The sequence below is a fragment of the Xenopus laevis genome, chromosome 1S (assembly GCF_017654675.1).
Source record: "Xenopus laevis strain J_2021 chromosome 1S, Xenopus_laevis_v10.1, whole genome shotgun sequence".
Taxonomy (NCBI): Eukaryota; Metazoa; Chordata; class Amphibia; order Anura; family Pipidae; genus Xenopus; species Xenopus laevis.
Genome location: NC_054372.1, coordinates 34,055,485 through 34,073,192, shown reverse-complemented (window position 1 = coordinate 34,073,192; position 17,708 = coordinate 34,055,485). Strand labels below are relative to the sequence as shown.

At 40.2% G+C, this 17,708-nt stretch overlaps 1 protein-coding gene across 2 annotated transcripts; it reads right to left on the bottom strand.

Annotated features, from left to right (window-relative positions):
• Positions 1–5,275: 5,275 nt before the first annotated feature.
• Positions 5,276–17,545, bottom strand: rwdd4.S (RWD domain containing 4 S homeolog). 2 transcript variants are annotated; one of them, XM_018243191.2, is made up of 8 exons: positions 17,348–17,543; positions 16,178–16,258; positions 15,159–15,268; positions 14,914–15,064; positions 11,067–11,181; positions 6,940–6,989; positions 6,357–6,359; positions 5,276–5,461 (listed from the first exon to the last, which is right to left on the bottom strand). In XM_018243191.2, the coding sequence occupies exons 1-8, from the start codon at positions 17,369–17,371 to the stop codon at positions 5,429–5,431; spliced, it is 567 nt and encodes a 188-aa protein (XP_018098680.1). In that variant the 5' UTR covers positions 17,372–17,543; the 3' UTR covers positions 5,276–5,428. The 2 variants fall into 2 exon arrangements, with proteins under 2 accessions (XP_018098680.1, XP_018098681.1); XM_018243192.2 differs by lacking the exon at positions 6,357–6,359 and having other exon boundaries at positions 17,348–17,545.
• Between the last annotated feature and the right edge of the window lie 163 nt (positions 17,546–17,708).

The following is a 17,708-nucleotide window of genomic DNA, read 5'->3' as shown; positions in this document are numbered from 1 at the left end:
CAGAAGCCCTGCTCACACATTTAATTCAAATACTACACACAGAGAAGTTATGCCTTATGCTTTGTTATATACAGAGCAATTAGTAGAAGGTAAAACCTGCTTATGGTGAGGCAACTTCGGGCGACTATAGAAAACGCATCGCCGTGTGTGCATTAGCGCAGGCTACTTTTCTTTGTAGCCTATGGGGAAAAATGCTGAGGCAGTTCGGGGAGATAGACGCTCAAAAGACGAAGCGATTAGTCGACGGGCGACAAAATCTCCCGTATCTCCTCGTGTGGCCTTACCCTAAATGCCCTTTTTTATATGATTCTAAATACCCATTTTTTTTTCATGCTTACTTTGGGGTCCTGCTGTTTTTAGTTAGTGATGTTTATTGCAAACTGTTAGATCTCACTTAGACATACTGTTTATTTGGTCAAAATCACAGCACCTTGAGCTTTTTGGTATTCACCAGATTTCCATATTAATTACATTAAATCACATTTAAATGAGGTCCGATCTTCAGCCAAGCTACAGTAATACACACGGGCAGATAAATTCAAATTTCTTGCTATTTTTTTTGTGTACTTCGACTAGGGAATAGTCCAAATTCAAATCTGATTGGAAAAAAATAGAATATCGAAATTTATCATGTACTGTCTCTTTAAAATTCAACGTTGACCATTCGCCATCTAAAACCTGCGGAATTGCTGTTTTAGCCTATGTGGAAAAAATTTTCCTGAACAAAGTCCATTCTGGCCTTTTGTGTTTACTGGATCTTTGGATAATACATATTCAAGACCTCACCCCAAAAGTGCTAACAAATAAGGTACATGTAGTTTCAAGTAATAACCTGATTTCTAAAAGAAGTTTTTTTTATAATTACACCCTATAGGTGCAGTGTACTGGCCAGTCCTGTATAACTATTCTGTGCAAAGGCCTGAATGGGCAATACCATATAAGGCACATACATGGTACAGCCATCTCTCTTGTTTGGGTAGACAGATTGGTCAATCCACCATGTGCCCATGATATGTAAATGCTTTTGTGGCATTCTCATTTCCTGATGTTAATGGCCCTTTAAATGAGCCTCCATGTAAGCCGATGTTCCCCCTTTATTAATGTTTGTTGGTACACCATGCTTATATACATAATTTTCTCATGCAATTGCTATAAATATTGGCACTATACGTACGTACAAATGTTTTTTCCAAGTAGAAGTTTTATCAGCTCCGTGGTATTGATCCATCACTTTTGTATAAAACATTTGTTTATTGCTTAGAATTCACTTTTTTGCAAAAACTGTTTTGTGGTAAAGGACCACTTAAATTGTGATGCGGTACTCCTACAAAGGTACCCTGGAGAGGTGCAGTTTCACAGGACAGGACAGGACCACTGACCCAGGGCATCAGGTAAGCGATTATAATCACTGATGGTTCCCAATATTTGGTACCCCCAGCAGGTCGGGACTGGGATTCAAAATAAGCCTTGGTATTTCAAACATCCCCCTACCAGCCACATAAATAGTAACTGTGTATGGTATCTCACTGCAGCCCTTTGCCAACTTTCCTCCACCTTTATAATGGCAGCGCTTTTAAGTGCAGTGGTTAATTGTTTGATATTTTACTCAGCAGACTGAATAATGAGAGACCTTGTATATCAGCATTTAGATTGTCTTGTTTGTTGGTTTGTCTGACCTGAGGCTCTGCACTAAGCAGTGTAATGTAGTTATGGGGAATGGCCTGCCTCTGGCATACGTTCACATTCTCCTACTGTGCTTATTCTTGTTCCACAGACATCAAGCTTGGCTTATATGGAACTCTGACTGCTGAAGGCTATAGACATACAGTTTTGGCCAGGTAGTTTGGCTGATTTCGACCATACTGCTCAACCATCTCAACATGTATAGCAAGCTGAGGATCTATTTGGACACATAATTCTACACTCCTGGTGGATCAAGGATGTCTGTCAATGGCAGACACTATGGGGCAGATTCACTAAAAGGCAAAGTAGCCGTCGCTAGTGAAAATTTGCCAGAAATCCAATCTGCAGGGACATCGCAAATTCACAGGCGCAGACGACACTTCACTGACCGTCGCTACCATTAGTTCGCACCCTATTGCCAGGCGTCTGGCGAGCGGACGCTACTCCACAAATTCACTAAGAAGCAAATTTTACTGAACACTTTCGCCAGAGTTGACTTTGCCACCTCAGACCAGGCGTACTGGTAAAACAAAGCTACATCTTCCTCAATCTTATGTCAGTCACATCATATCATGCCGGAAATGCATTAAAGTAGTAAAACACGCAGGCGACTTTTCTATTTTAGAGCGGGATGGCCTTCAAAAGTCCAAACTATTAGACTTGTGTGTAAACTAATTTGAGGGGCATTCTACATTTGTTTAAGGGTGGGCTCATGTCTATGGCATTAGAGGATCTCTTTTGTCTTTATTATGGCTCTTTAGACATGTGTTTGAAAAAATGGCCACTTCCAGCATTTGCACCAACATTACTAATAAAGACGTCCATACGACTTTTAGGTATCCACAATATTCAAATTGACCTAAGTGTAAGAGTGCTAGCAAAGTTTTAACGCTAGCGAAAATTTGCTATGAAATGCTTGCCCAGCCGAAGTTACGCTAGAGAAAATTGAGCTGCTGAGAAGCAACTTTGCATTTTATTGAATAAGAGTAGTGGTAAAGAATTTGCACCTGGCAAAATTCGCCCTTACCCCTAAGACTAACACTAAGGGGCAGATTTATCAAGGGTCGAAGTGAATTCTCGAAGTAAAAAAATTCGAAGTAATTTTTTGGATACTTCGACCATTGAATAGGATACTACTACTTCAAATTTACTTTGATTCGAAGTAAAAATCGTTCGAATATTCGACCATTCGATAATCAAAGTACTGTCTCTTTAAAAAAACTTCGACTTCAATACTTCGCCAAATTAAACCTGCAGAAGTGCTATGTTAGCCTATGGGGGACCTTCTAGACTATTTTTCTAAGTCTTCACACATCAAAGTAAAATCGTTCGATCGTACGCTAAAATAGTTCGTTCGATCGTTCGATGGCCAAATTCGGTGAAAAATACTCCGACTTCGATATTCTAAGTATTTCAATTCAAGGGTTGAATTTCGAAGTATTCAACCCTTTAATCTGCCCCTTAGGCTTTACTATGTGTTTTTGGACATGTGCTAAGAGTGTTCTCAGCCAAGGTGTTCTCCATAGTCATCACTAGCATAATCCTATCAGTCTATCACTAGGAAGCTGGGAGTTTTAGCACAACTAAAGGGACACAGATTACTCCAGACTGCCAAGATTGTTACACCTCTATTACTACATCTGATAAACGGAATAGTTGGAATTATTTTGTTCCCAGACAGAGCCATCCAGGAAAGCTGTGCACAGATAGTTTGTATGGCATGTACCACAGACAGAAAAACTTGCAAATTACCCATTCCATTTGGAAGTGAGGGGGCTGCTTCCGACTTTTTGTTAAAAAATTGGAATGTCTAATAGTTTCTCATCTCCCTTCTAATTTTATAGACCACAAGCTCAAGTAAGTTGTTCCCTATTCACTACCTATATCTATGTCTGTCAGTATTTCATTATGCTCGATGTACACGTCTTTCCGTTGCACAGTGCTGTGAAATATGTTAACAATGCTAATAATAGTTTGGCATGGTTCAATAAGAAAATGTAGAAGGAAAAGAACTAGGAGGGGAAAGTCCTAGTATAAACTGAGAGAAGTTAAAGGGATCCTGTCATCGGAAAACATGTTTTTTTTTTCTAAACGCATCAGTTAATAGTGCTACTCCAGCAGAATTCTGCACTGAAATCCATTTCTCAAAAGAGCAAATATTTATTTACATTCAATTTTGAAATCTGACATGGGGCTAGACATTTTGTCAATTTCCCAGCTGCCCCTGGTCATGTGCCTGCACTTTAGGAGAGAAATGCTTTCTGGCAGGCTGTTGTTTTTCCTTCTCAATGTAACTGAATGTGTCTCAGTGGGACATGGATTTTTACTATTGAGTGTTGTTCTTAGATCTACCAGGCAGCTGTTATCTTGTGTTAGGGAGCCGTTATCTCTTTTGAGAAATGGATTTCAGTGCATAATTCTGCTCGAGCAGCACTATTAACGGATTCATTTTGAAAAAAAAATGTTTTCCCTTCACAGTATTCCTTTGATGTTTGTGTATATCAGACACACATTCCAGAGGGGGAAGTTGCCAAAGCAGTGGATAGAAAGAACACCACGTATTTTTCCCCAATTTTTTACAAATTGATCAATCTATTCTTATTAATCATACCGTGAAATAATGAATGTGGTAAATTCCAGTTGAATATTGAACCAATTAATCTTCAATCTTCAAAATCAATTATTACCAATTCAATCAATTAAAGACCCTCCAATCAATTATTGCTGAATTCATTAACTAACTTCAATTCATATGTGTTTTTAACCAAAAATTGAGGAATTAAAAAAATGAATTGTTTTTCTCTATCAAGACTCTCCTGTTATTGAAAAAAAAAGTGCTCTTTGCTTGTACCTTACGTAATTATTTGCCCACCAAATCGATTGCTGTGGAGTTCATTAACTGGTATTAGCTCCTATTTGTTGTACATATGAAATAAATTATTTATACTGATCAATAAGTGTTTTTCTTATATTAATGAAAGTGCTCAGTGCTCTGCCAGAAGGCCTGGATATATAAAAGAATTCAAGTTCTCTCCACCGCAGTAAAGTGCCAGATATAATTAAATTCGTTAAAAATGAATTCATATATTTAAAGTGACTTGTGCTATAAGAGTTAATTGATTTAATTAGAACTCATGCTCAAATTCACTGAAAATACAGAATAGGAAAAAGGAAATTCATAGAAGGTGGAGTTGTCCCACAGCAGTGGATAGCTGCTAAGGGCACACTTTTTTATACAAAGAATTTCTATATACAACACATAATTAAAACAAGGTGCATCGTATGTTTCACTCCAGTTAGTTGGTAAGCTCCAGTTTTTTTTTTTTGGTTTTTTTTTTAAATAGATAGCATATTACAGGCATTCAGGGAGTTGCCAAAATGATTCTGCAGGGCTGTCTATAAATATATAAGCACAGAATATCATTGTCAGTCTGCAAGGCATAGTAAAAGCAAAATGTTCCTGAATTCTCCCAAAACGTCCATAAGCAAACTGGCAAATGGAAAACTTTCTAAAGAATGTGTTCTCACCCTGCATGTTTCAAGTATTCTCTGGAAGACGTAACAATATAGACGCTGCAATGCCAAAACAAAATAATGTAGTAAAAAGACACACTGTTTATTAAACAGGAGCTCTAGAAAATGTAATTTAAGCTCTTTAATAAATAAGTATAGTAAAATAAAAAAAACGCGGAAGGGAAGGGTTTTCATGTTGGTATTTGATGTATTAAAAGATTCCAAGTTCTTTCTATTCGTCCTCATTGGAACCCGTCTTTGCCAGCTGTAACACAAAGGAAAACAGGGTCACTTTGACTGTAATGAGAATTATTCACAAGATAAACTGATCCATACATGAGTTTGTCAAAACTGACCTATGTTTAAGTGTTTAACACGAAACGCGTAAGGCTATGGTACAATACATTATTTTTCACCTTGAAAACCTTTGCCTGGTGGAAGTCTGCCTCTTTGAGTTCCTGCTTTAAAAGAAATTTCAGTTGTCCGCTCCCTATGCTGAGGAATCAGGGCAGTGCACCTGGGCCACTTCCCAAACATCTTGTAACTTTAGTAACTTGGAGACCCCTACCTCATTTATTCTATAAAACTGACCTATGTGCTCCCTTGTAATCCTGCAGGATCACGGTTAAGGCTAAAGGCACATGATGCTATTTGGGGGAGATTAGTCGTCCATCGACAAATCGCCTCTTCTTCTTCAGGCGACTAATCTCCCTGCGATGCCTTCCCGTCGGCTAAGGCACTCAGAGCGCTTAGTTTTCCGAAGTCGCCAAAGGTTCCTCATGAGGCAACTTCGAAAAACGAAGCGCTCCGAGTACCATCCCGCTGGTGATTTAGATTCTAGCCAACGGGAACGCAGATTAGTCACCTGAAGAAGAGGAGATTTGTCGCCGGGCGACTAATCTCCCCTAATCTCCACGTGTGTCTCTGCCCTAATCTGTCTAAAGGGAAAATCTAATCTCTCAATGCACCTTACTGATAAGGAACTGAAATGAAGCCTGTCAGCACAAACAAATGGGACAACAGAATGTGTATCCATGTGTCTGGCCAGTCAAACAGGACCTGTATGTTCAGCTCACACGCTCATCAATCAGATACTACTGTATGGCCACCTTTACTTTTGAAAATGGAAGCATTATTTAAAAAGGTATTTATATACTTACATGCTGGTAGATCATCCACATATTCATTGAAAGAGGTCATAAGGAGGGAAAGAATAAGAAATGTCAGACCAAGTACCAGATCTAATATTAAAGGGGTGGTTCACCTTCACAGTATGTTATAGAATAGCCAATTCTAAACAACTTTTCAATTGGTCTTCATTTTTTAAAATAGTTTTTGAATGAATGATTTGCTGTCATCTTTTGATTCTATTCAGCTTTCAATTGGGGGTCACTGACCCCAGCAGCCAAAAACTATTTTTCTGTGAGGCTCCAATTTTATTGCTGTTGTTACTTTCGATTACATATGTTTCTTTTCAGGCCCCTCTCCTATACATATTCCAGTCCTTCATTCAATCTACTGCTTGGTTGCTAAGGTAATTTGGACCCCAGCAACCTGCCTAGACATGCCTGCACAAATTCCTAAATTGCAGAGCTGCTTAACGAAATGCAAAATCATTTTAAAAAACACAAATAATAAAAATTTGCAAATTTTCTCCAAATATTACACTCTGGCACATACCAAAATTTAATTTAAAGGCAACAACCCTTATTAAAATCCAAATTTGGTGTTTTTTGTAATTACCTTAATAACATCAACCCAGTTCCATCCACGAGGGAGCTCGCCTTTATGATCTAGAGATTAATAAATATATTGAAATATTATCTATACATAACTTTAGTACATTTTTAGTACAATACATTACTATAAAAAAAAAAAGGAACCTATACTTTCTATACATTTCAGAATGGGTAAATACCGGTAAGTCTTTCTTATCCAATCTAGCAAACTGCATATCAGTACTTCTTTCATGAAAAAAATCAGAAAATTGCATTAAAGTAAGCACTTTACAGCATTTTATCTTTCAGATATTTTAGGTAAAAATCATAACTATGAATGCCACAGGAAAGGAAAACTATACCCCTCAAACAATGTCGGTCTCTATAAAAAGATATTGCATAAAACAGCTCATATGTAAAACCCTGCTTCGTGTAAATAAACCATTTTCAAGCTGCAGGATCTTCATCCCCATGGTGCCTGTGTCCCCAATCTAGGTAAGAGAAATACTTTTCTAGTAGAATGTGCCATTGGGTAATCCTAAATAGAAAATTGCCATTTTAAAAGATAAGGGCCGCCCCCTGGGATCGTATGATTTACAGTGCACACAAACATACCATACTTGTTAGGTCACATGAGCCAATTAACAAAGTTCTGTATTTTGCTCCAACACTTCTTCCTGTTACATTTAGAGTTGTAGTATTTCTGGTCAGGTGATCTCTGAGGCAGCACACAGACCATCACAAAATGGTGGTTCAAGGCAAGACATGTAAAAGGGCAATATTTACTCAAATATATATTCTAGTTTGGTAAGATTCTTTATTATGCCACTAAATTTGATATAAACGATCTGTTGCTTAAGTATTCCTTCCTTGGGGGGCGTGGCCAGCAGCCACATGTGAGAGGACGTGTTTTAGCTCGGCTCCGATCCTGGGGCGCAATAATCCTGCAAAACCACTGACCTAACCACGCACACACGGAACATCAGCACCCTTACAGGGAGATCCCACCACAGAGATACCTCATGGGACAAAATAGGGCACAAAAGCGGGCCTCAGAGGCAGCTTCTCGTCTGGAAAGATATGCCCGGGAGGATAAGGCAAGCCAAGATGGTGCCGGGTCCTCTAACCTCGAGGAGGACAACTCGGATCAGACACAGGAACAAGAACTGCAGCCGACCCTCCTGTATGTTATTACGGAGATCAAGGCCACAAAAGAGTTCTGCACAACTCTGATTAACGCAAAGACGGACGAGATCAGACTGGATCTGTCCATTATAAAACAGGACCTCCGGAAGGTGCGTGACCGCACAACCGCAGCAGAGCAAAGAATCAGTGACCTCGAGGACACCTGTGCACCGCTTCCTCAGGCCCTCCAGAACTTGAACAAAGACGTCGCTACCTGCATACAAAAATACACGATCTTGAAAACCGTCTGCGCAGAAATAATATCCGGCTGATCGTTTCCCGGAAAGAGCAGAGGAAAGCGCACCGGAGGAGTTTGTGACTAACTGGCTGGTAAACACTTTTGACAGAAACAAACACTCAGCAACGTTTGCGGTAGAGCGGGCGCACAGGGTTCCTACAAGAACCCCCCTCCCAGGGGCACCACCGAGGCCACTCCTGGCAACGCTATTAAACTCCATGGACAGAGACACTGTGGTTAGATTGGCCCGGGAAAACAAAACGATACAGTACCAAGCCAACAGAGTGTCCATCTACGCTGACTTTTCATACTAAGTCCAGAAGCTGAGAGCAAAGTTCCAAGATGCCAAGCGGAGGGGAGGCTTCGAGCAGAAAACCTGCAATACGCCATGATGTACTCGGCGAGTCTCCGTGTGACGGCTGATGGCTCCAACCACTTCTTCACTCCACCTAAGGACCTCAGCGACTGGCTGGACGCCCGGAACACAGCACCATAGAGTGACCGACAAGTGATGACGACAGATTCTCTGGGGGTTTTTTTACCTTTGTATTTTTTACATTGCATTTTCTCCTCCTATTCCCGGTTATTAGACCCACTGGATGTCCCGGATTCTACATGCATCCTGGCCCCCACAGCTGCCAGCCCAGGAGACTGCCCATAAAAAACTGAACTATGGACACAGGACAGAAGTCAACTCGAGAGGGCAGGTTGGATACAGGCATCTATTTTGCCTTTTTGTTTTTACCTATGGGGGGCCCCTAGGGGTGAATGAAACTCATGGACCGGTGGTAAAGAATCCGCTTAACTTTAATCAACCAGCCCGGAGATGAAGGAGAGAAGTCAGTCAGAGTTGAAAGACCCACCTTTCGGCTCATCAAGAGCCCAGCGGGCTGTACACCCCCCAGCATTGACCGTGCAATGCATTAAAAAAGTTTATAGTTTGGGATACAAATTCTGCGTGAGTTCAATGGTGGAAAGGGAGGGCTGGGGATATTTGGGATATGTTAAAAATGTTGTCTTTACTGTTGTAAATGGTGGTTAACCTGGTCACCTGGAATGTTAGGGGGCTGAACAATCCTATAAAAAGGAAACTAGTACTAGACTTCTTAAAGCAAAATAACACACATCACCCTCCTTCAAGAAACCCATCTCGTGGGCAGCAAGAAAATTCCCTTTAAAATGCTTCACCTTCGCTCAGATGCAAAAGGGATATATCTATTTGTGCACTGCTTAGTTGGGCAAATGGAACTACTCTTGGCCCCCGTACACTGACTCCTGCATTAGAGAGTGGGCCAAATACCAAGCAGACTTCCCCCGAGCAATACCTATATGCGCTGGGGACTTCAATACCGTGATGGACCCTAAGCTAGAGACGACAAAACTCCCAAGTCACGGAAGGTGCCTCCAACCTTAAACCTCTCATGCAGGAACTGGGCCTGATAGAATTATGGAGGCACCAGCATCCCAACGAGAGGCAATACTCCTGCTACTCTACATCCCATAGTGTGCTCTCTAGACTTGATATGTTGTTCACCACTGCAGCATTTATGCCCAAGGCAAACGCCTCCAAATACCTACCCGGAGGCATATCAGATCACGCCCCACTATTAGCCCCACTCAACCTGACCCAGCCCCCAGCTAGAGCAAGGTGGTCCATCAACCTGGCCTGGTTCAATATTCTTAACAACCAACAGGAAGTAGATGAGGCAACAGACAGATTCCTGGAAGCGAATCTAGGGTCCACCCATGTACTCACACTATGGGATGCACTCAAGGCATACTTGAGAGGGGTCCTTAATGCGCAAATTAAATGTCACAAACAAAGGTCCAGGGCAGCCACGGAGATGATTGAAGTCAAAGTAACGAGGGCAGAGCGAGAGACTAGTCATAATCCCACAGATGCCAACCTCCAGGCCCTAAAACAACTCCAACACAATCTTACTGATGCCCAATGGTCACAGGCTCTTAAGGTACCCTCACAGATATCCCTAAACTATAAATACAGGATGAGACAGCTATATATAATTCATAGGGCGTAATACACTAAAACCAGGTTGCACAAAATGAATCCTGAAATATCCCCCCTTTCCAACCGATGCAACCAACAGCAAGGTACTCTTCTCCATACCCTGTGGGACTGCCCTAAATTGGAAAAGTACTGGGCAAAGATACTGGACACCCTCTCCCAATAGCTAGGCTTCTCGCTGCCTAGAGACCCTAAGGTGTGCCTCCTAGGGATAATGGCTGCCCAAGATGTAACACCGGGTAAGCAAGCCTACTTGCAGAGAGTGCTATTTCTGGCAAGGAAGGACATAACATACCAGTGGAAGAGCCCTGACCCTCCGATATATGGGCAATGGCTTAAAGAGGTTGGAGACTTATGTAATATTGAGAAAGCTATTTACACTAAAAATGGTAATTACCAGAAATATGAAGAAATTTGGGTTAACTGGTTCAGGTCACAAGAGTCCATGAATGCTTAAAACATAACTGTTTACCTACTTTATATGTGTCTATATCAAACGCTATGCCTATAGAATGTGAATATCCTGTTAATATGTAAAAGTAATGAAGATGTACCTGTGAGTTACATGCTTGAGCAAAAAAAAAAAAAAAGTATTCCTTTTTTGGGTATAGACATTTTGTAAAGGTCAACAATCCCATGAATCCATCAATAAAAGAAGTAAGATCTCAATCAAGACCTACCATCATTCTACTTTTATACTTACCTATTTTATCTGCTAATTTTCTTTTCTGGGCTTTTGTCAGCTGCTCCTTTTTATCTCTTATCTTACTAGTTGCTGTTACGCTTGATGTCTCTACTGTGGTGTCATTTCCCACTGCCTGAAACAACAGAAATAAAGTCACATAGAGCCACAGCAATGTTACTAAGTAAAAACTACTGTCAGGGAAACCATGAATGAAAAAATGCTCTGATGCCTAGAAAGTAATCTGATACCTGGAGAAAAGACAGAGCCTAAACTAAATTTCTGTACAAATAAAACCTATTTGACTATGTCTATGAACAAGCGCTTAGATTAAAGTTATTGTGGAGGTTAGAAAACTCAGTCACTGAGTTTTAGCACACGGGCAGATTCGGGGAGATTTAGTTGCCTGGCGACTGATCGTCTCTTCTTCAGGGCGACAATCTTCCCGAACTGCCCTCCCCCTGCTAAAACGAAAAATCGCTTGCGGCAATGCACTCACGGCACTTCAAATTCTGAAGTCGCCTCACGAGGAAACTTCGGGCGACTTACGAAATCGAATCGCTGCAAGTGCATTGCAGCAGATGATTTTTCATTTTGGCAGGGGGAAGGCAGTTCGGGGAGATTGTCGCCCCGAAGAAGAAATGGAAAAAATGGAGAGGGGAAAGGAATGGAAAAAAATAAAATATTTGAATATATTTATTTTTTTAAATTAAAAACAAAAAAACAGGCAGAATGGGGATAAGGGATCTTTCTGTAGTTTGTATCACCATACCTTAAAAGGGAGGGGGAGATCACCCTAAGAAATAATTCCAAATCCTATTTGATGATGTTAGTCAAGCAAAATTAACTTCACTTACACTATATACATGATTTAAATCTTGTTTCTTTTAGTCTTGGAATTCACAATCACATCAAGCAAGTAGGTGCCATTTTGTTGACACGGTTATTAAGAAAAGCTTTGCATCATGCCAAAATCTTGTTTAAGTGTCAATACAGGGGACCTGATGCCCAAAGTATTGCACTGGCTACACAATTCAATGGTAAGGCAGGAGGGGGAATGTAGGGAGTGCAGATTGTTTTAATAAAAAATATTTTTTGTTGCATGTTTAATTTGAATAGGACTATTATTATACAGATTTTTATGTCTGGGTGACAGCTCCCCTTTAATTCAACTGAAAATAATGTAAACATTAAATAAACCCAACAGGATTGTTTTGCCTTCAGTAATGATTCATTATACCTTAGTTAGGTTCAAGTACAAGATACAGTTTTATTATTACAGAATAAAATGAAAACCATTTAAATTATTTGATTGAAATGGTGTCTGTGGGTGATGGCCTTCCCATAATTTTAAGTTTTCTGAATATCAGGTTTAAAGATAAACAGATGTTGTACTTGTTTACCTTTCCTTGTATGTAATTAATAATATTTCCAGCAGATGGCAATAAAACTACATTGATTTTCTCAACGTATTTATCTGTATCAAAGGTTCTCACATCATACTGCTTCTTTATTTAGTATTTATATATTTAGAAACATATATGGGATTTATTTTAGTCAGCAATGACCTTTTCAGTTTGTGCTTGCCTGATTAATTAGAGAAGAATTCAACCCCCCAACTAATAAAAAAACCCTACCCCACATAGTGGCCCTCCCTGCACAGTTGTAAATTCCCCTAATCATGTAATTACCCCTCGTTGCAGTCAGCGCTGCGGAGCTCACGGGTGCCATCTTCCGCACTTCGGTAATCTTCGGGTCTTCTTCCCTTCGCCAATTTTCGTTACTTTCGGCAGTTATCACAAAGTGGAAGACTGTTCCAAAAGCGCATGCACCGGTACATCGCTTACTTTCTGAAGAGAAGAAGATGGCACCCGTGAGCTCTGCTACACTGACTCTGCAAGAAGAGGTAATTACAGGATATGGGGCTTACAGGTATTAACACCTGTGTGGGGAGAAGCAGGGAGGGGGGGGGGCTATGTAGGGTAGGGGTTTTTATTAGTTGGGAGGGGGTTAAATTCTCCTTTAAGTGTTTAATTCACATTATTATTTCACAGTCTCAGTGCTTTCTATTATGCCTTTAATGTTTTGCTTTGTCTTTCACAGTTTATAAGAGGAAATGTGCATGTGCTCTGGGCTGCTGTAAATACTTTGTTGTAATTTGCACTATGAGAAGATAGAGCTTTAAGCTGGCCATAGATGTTGAAATTTTTAAAAGATCAGATCCTGATCGTGAGACCACGATCTTCTCAGAATCGTACGAATTTACCATCAACCAAAAAGACCAATTTGCCAGGAAAACAAAGGGGAGCTGCCTGCTTGTCCCTGCAAACATAGATAGATTGCACTGGGGCCGACAAAGATTTTTTGACCTGGCCGATCAATTTCCTGACAGATGTCGGCCGAAAAATCGTAAGATGTACGATCGTTCGAATCCCACTAACCGCACAATAATTTCGAAGGATTGGCCGGGCTTCCCTAAAATCGGTCGTTCGGCAAGAAGAATCGTCGCGTCTATGGGAAGCTTTAGCCTAAAAAGCAATGGAGGCCAGAGCGGTACCACACCCTGTAAACTTCTCCACAGTTTACAGACAGCATGCAGGAACTACATAACCCACAATACAATGTTCTGTTTCTTATTGAAATCACGTGTGCAGGGAATTGTGGGGTTTGGAGGATGCAGGCTAAGGACAGCTGGCTGTTGATACAAAGTAACAGTAGTCAGCCAGCTCAGCAAAGTAGTCAGACAGATCAGCAGGAGAGTAAAGGGGCTAGGCTTAAGAGAACTGTTCCAAACCATTAAAAATCATGAAAAGTCTGCATTTTTAATTGATGTATATTGCAAAGTTGCTTGAAATTGTGTTTACTTTTCAAAAAGCTTAAGTTATGTTTGTGTGGCGTTCCCCTTTAAAGGTTACCATGGAGTGCCATGACCTGTGTAAAAGCACATAAAACTGCTTTTTTATGGTTATGGAACTAATTGGTGACTTACAATATGCTTATATTTTACAATGCGCTTATTATTCACTTACCTTAAAGGGAAAGGAAACCTTAGGCACCCCCAGTAATTATAGTCAGTTACCGGATATCACGGGGCAATACTCCTGTCTGCTTAAAACGGCAGGGGCCTGTGGTATTTCTTTAGGAGCTCAATTGCCACTATCGGCTTCTTTCTTCTTTTCTTCGGGCCCAGACAGGCGCAGTAGAGTGAAAAAGCTGTTTTTTTGCATGCGCCTGCTTGGACTGGAATGATGAGAAGATAGCAATGATGAACTTCTACAGAAATGCCCTGAACTGGTGATGTTTTTAGAGAACTGGAGCACCTGCCCTGGGTATCAGGTAAGATATTATAATCACTAAGGGGTGACTAACATATCGGGACCCCCAGTAATAATATCTTCATTTCTCCTTTAAATGATAAGGAAACCCCTAATCACTGGGTGAGTGCCAGAGTGTTAGGCACCGCCTAGTAAATTCAATTGCTAAACTTGTTTTCCAGGCCAATGCAATGCCTAGTCATCCCTCAATTGGACTTGAGCACATGAAGTAACATTTTTTTTGCTACTATGCACGTGCAAAGCTAAGTGAGCAATGACTAGGAAAGCAAGATAAGATGGCACAGCTGAGATAGAAATTCCCTAGGCCACAATGATTCTTTCTAAAAGGCTACCCTCCCGGGAGCAAACTTAGTAACTGAATTCACTGGGGGTGTCTAACATTTTGCCAACCCCATAGTGTATATTAATACAGAAATGCAATCTATTTTCCACACTAGACAGATGAATTTATGAAATCTACAGGAATCACTGGAACGTGGATACCCTAACTTTATATATGGTTATTCAATGTAAAAAAAGATATAAAAACGTACAATGCCACTGCTAATGGGCTGGTGGTTTTCCATTAACTCTTCTTTGTTGTCTTTGGCAAATTCAAACAGTGTGTAAGTCATGGCTGTGCCAAGATTGGCATCTACCTGCTCCTTGAACTTGTTTAATATGCTTTGTTTAACAGCTGGAGAGCTGTGAGATAAACATAGAAAGAGAACATAAGGAGCTGAAAAACTGTTTTTTTAGCAAAAAAATAAATAAAAATGTATCAAATTCCAACACTTACATTTGATTATTAAAAAATGCATTCATTGATATGGTTGGGGGTCCATCTGGGTACGTTTCAGGCCAGGACATTTCAATAAGGAAGGCTTTGGGATCACCATTTTCACCAACCTATAAAACAGTACAATATTTTTAATTTACATAAATATATTTTTTTAATGCAGCAATACAGGGAAAATATAACATGTACTACTTCTGTCCATGTACAGGATGGGAATACATATTACTGCATGTTTGCATTTATACAGTTAGGTCCACAAATATTTGGATACAGATATCATTTTCATAAATTTTTCATAAATTTTGCCCTGTAGGCCTCCACCATGAATCTGAGGCACGGATGTGATTCAAGTGTAGACTTTTTCAGTTTTTAAGAGGTTTAACAAATCCTGAGCTGTTTAGGAACCACAGCTATTTCTATATCCATACCACTGTATTAGGGGCTCCAAAGCACTTGGACAAACTAACAAAATTGTAACGGTAAATTTTAATACGTAATAATACTAATTCTTGAAGTCTATAACCCACAGACATCAATAAATGCAGGCCTGTTCCTAAAGCAAAATCCACACTCTAAATCATTTGCCGCTTATTTGTTAATTAATTAATAAAGGACATACCAAAACCTTGCCATGGAACAAAATGTCAAACAATTAACCAGTTACAAAAAGGGAAACTACACAGAAAATGTAATCCCTAAACCATTTACCCAGTTTGAATGAAACGTCTCTTATCCATGTGCATAGGTGCAGAGGTGGGTGGCTCAGAACATGTACTGTTATGTGTTTTTGTACAAAATCTTTTGTGCTCTGGCTTGTTAAATTTCTGTGCAAGAGCAGTGCCCCAAAGCATGCAGGAAGGATAATTGGGTTCTGATGGAATTGTCCATTGAGTGTGTGATTGATATACAGTAGCCCTGTGCACAATTCCCTTAATATAAAGTATATGTTTGCTAATTGCTTTGAATAAAGAGACTGATTAGATGCGGAGAACAATGAAACAATATAACTAAATTGGTACCCGGTATTGGAAAGAAGTAGGTCCCAACTCCTTGAAGCAGTCATCCCCTTCATAAATTGATCGCAGAGCTTCCAGCTCCATCTGTCAATAAGAGATTTTAGAAATACAGTACAAAGAAACTAGGTTAAGAAATTCAAGGGTTCAAAAAAAACGAATATCAATCTTTTTCAATTAAAACAAGTCAAAACATAAATTGTTTCTTTGGCAACAAAAATTGCTCCAGATAACATAAGCCTAACAGCACAGCACAAGTGCATAGCTCCCAACTGTCCCGTTTTAGAGGGATAGTCCGTCTTTTGCCAGCTCAACCCGCAGCCCCTCATTTGTACTGGAAAGTCCAGTTTTTCTTTGCACTGAACAGCCAGAAAAAGAAACAAAGTTTCTAATTTAATTGGCTTTTGGCAGAGAGCCCAGAACAGCCAGAGCAGAAGATAAGATACCTTTGTAACAATTTAGAGATAAGCAAATAAGTAATTGTAACAATATAAGATAACAGGTCCCTTGGGAGAAGTTAGTCTCACATCTTAAAGGGCAATTCACCTTCATTAGCAAAACTGTAACAACTGAAAAAAAAAACATAATATGTTCAAACTATCATAACCTGCCAAGTTTTGTAAAATGAACATGGTAATTAGGGGTGTGTGACCACATAATGGGCATGGTCAAATACATTTTCACCACCCTACGCGCATCAACTTTTTTGTCCCTCTTTTATTTGCAAAATGTTGGGAGGTATGCAAGTGTCATCTTATGAAGGTCTGAGGGAGCATGAAACACTGTGCTCTGCTGCCTTCTTGGCCATAAATAAAGGTGTAATGTTAGAGAAGTATTGGTTCTCACACACAAATCAAGCTATTAGGGCTGCCACCTTTTCTAGGAAAAAAAAAACTTTCTGTTGTGCCCCAAAGAAATGTGAAGCAGCTTGAGTTCTAAGTAGGACTGACAGATATAAATTGGTGTCATGCATATAATGCTTTTCCAACAAGACTATAGCTATTACTGTCACCTTGAGTGGCAAGAAATAAAATCCATCTCTTTCATGCAATAATTAAATGGTGGCCACATATTGTGAAGCAAGTCCTGTTGCCTTGAGTACCTTACCCTCCCAACACTTGTATAATCCCAAACTTTGTCTGCTGTTTCCTAATCACACCCAGCCTGAGCACTTACCTCCTGATCCTCGTTAGCAGCCATGCTGCGGAACAAGTTCAATCCTAATGAGTCCCCCTACTGACACACGAACTCCCCCTTTTACGAGTAGAGAAACTAACCCCCAGTAAGTACCCCTGCCATGCACTCTAATTACTCTAGCCACCCCTCCTCCATACACATAGACACAGCATTGGGCACTAGAAAACTACGTTATAACTATGCGACAGCCCGAGCAGCTCTAAGCAGCCATTTTTATTAAGGGCGACTCCCATTGGCACTTATGTACTGCGGCTATTGTTGACCTCATAAAAAATGTCTGAGTCTGAAACGCAATCAGCTGACAGCCTGGGCTGAGTCCATCTTCCGGTCTCCAGTGCGA

Coding starts and splice junctions, on each gene's coding strand:
- rwdd4.S (XM_018243191.2), bottom strand. CDS start 17,371: ATGGCTGCTAACGAGGATCAGGAG. Junction 15,269..16,177: donor CTACTTCTTTCCAATACCGG/GTACCAATTTAG, acceptor ACTGTTTTATAG/GTTGGTGAAAATGGTGATCC. Junction 15,065..15,158: donor GCATTTTTTAATAATCAAAT/GTAAGTGTTGGA, acceptor TTTATCTCACAG/CTCTCCAGCTGTTAAACAAA.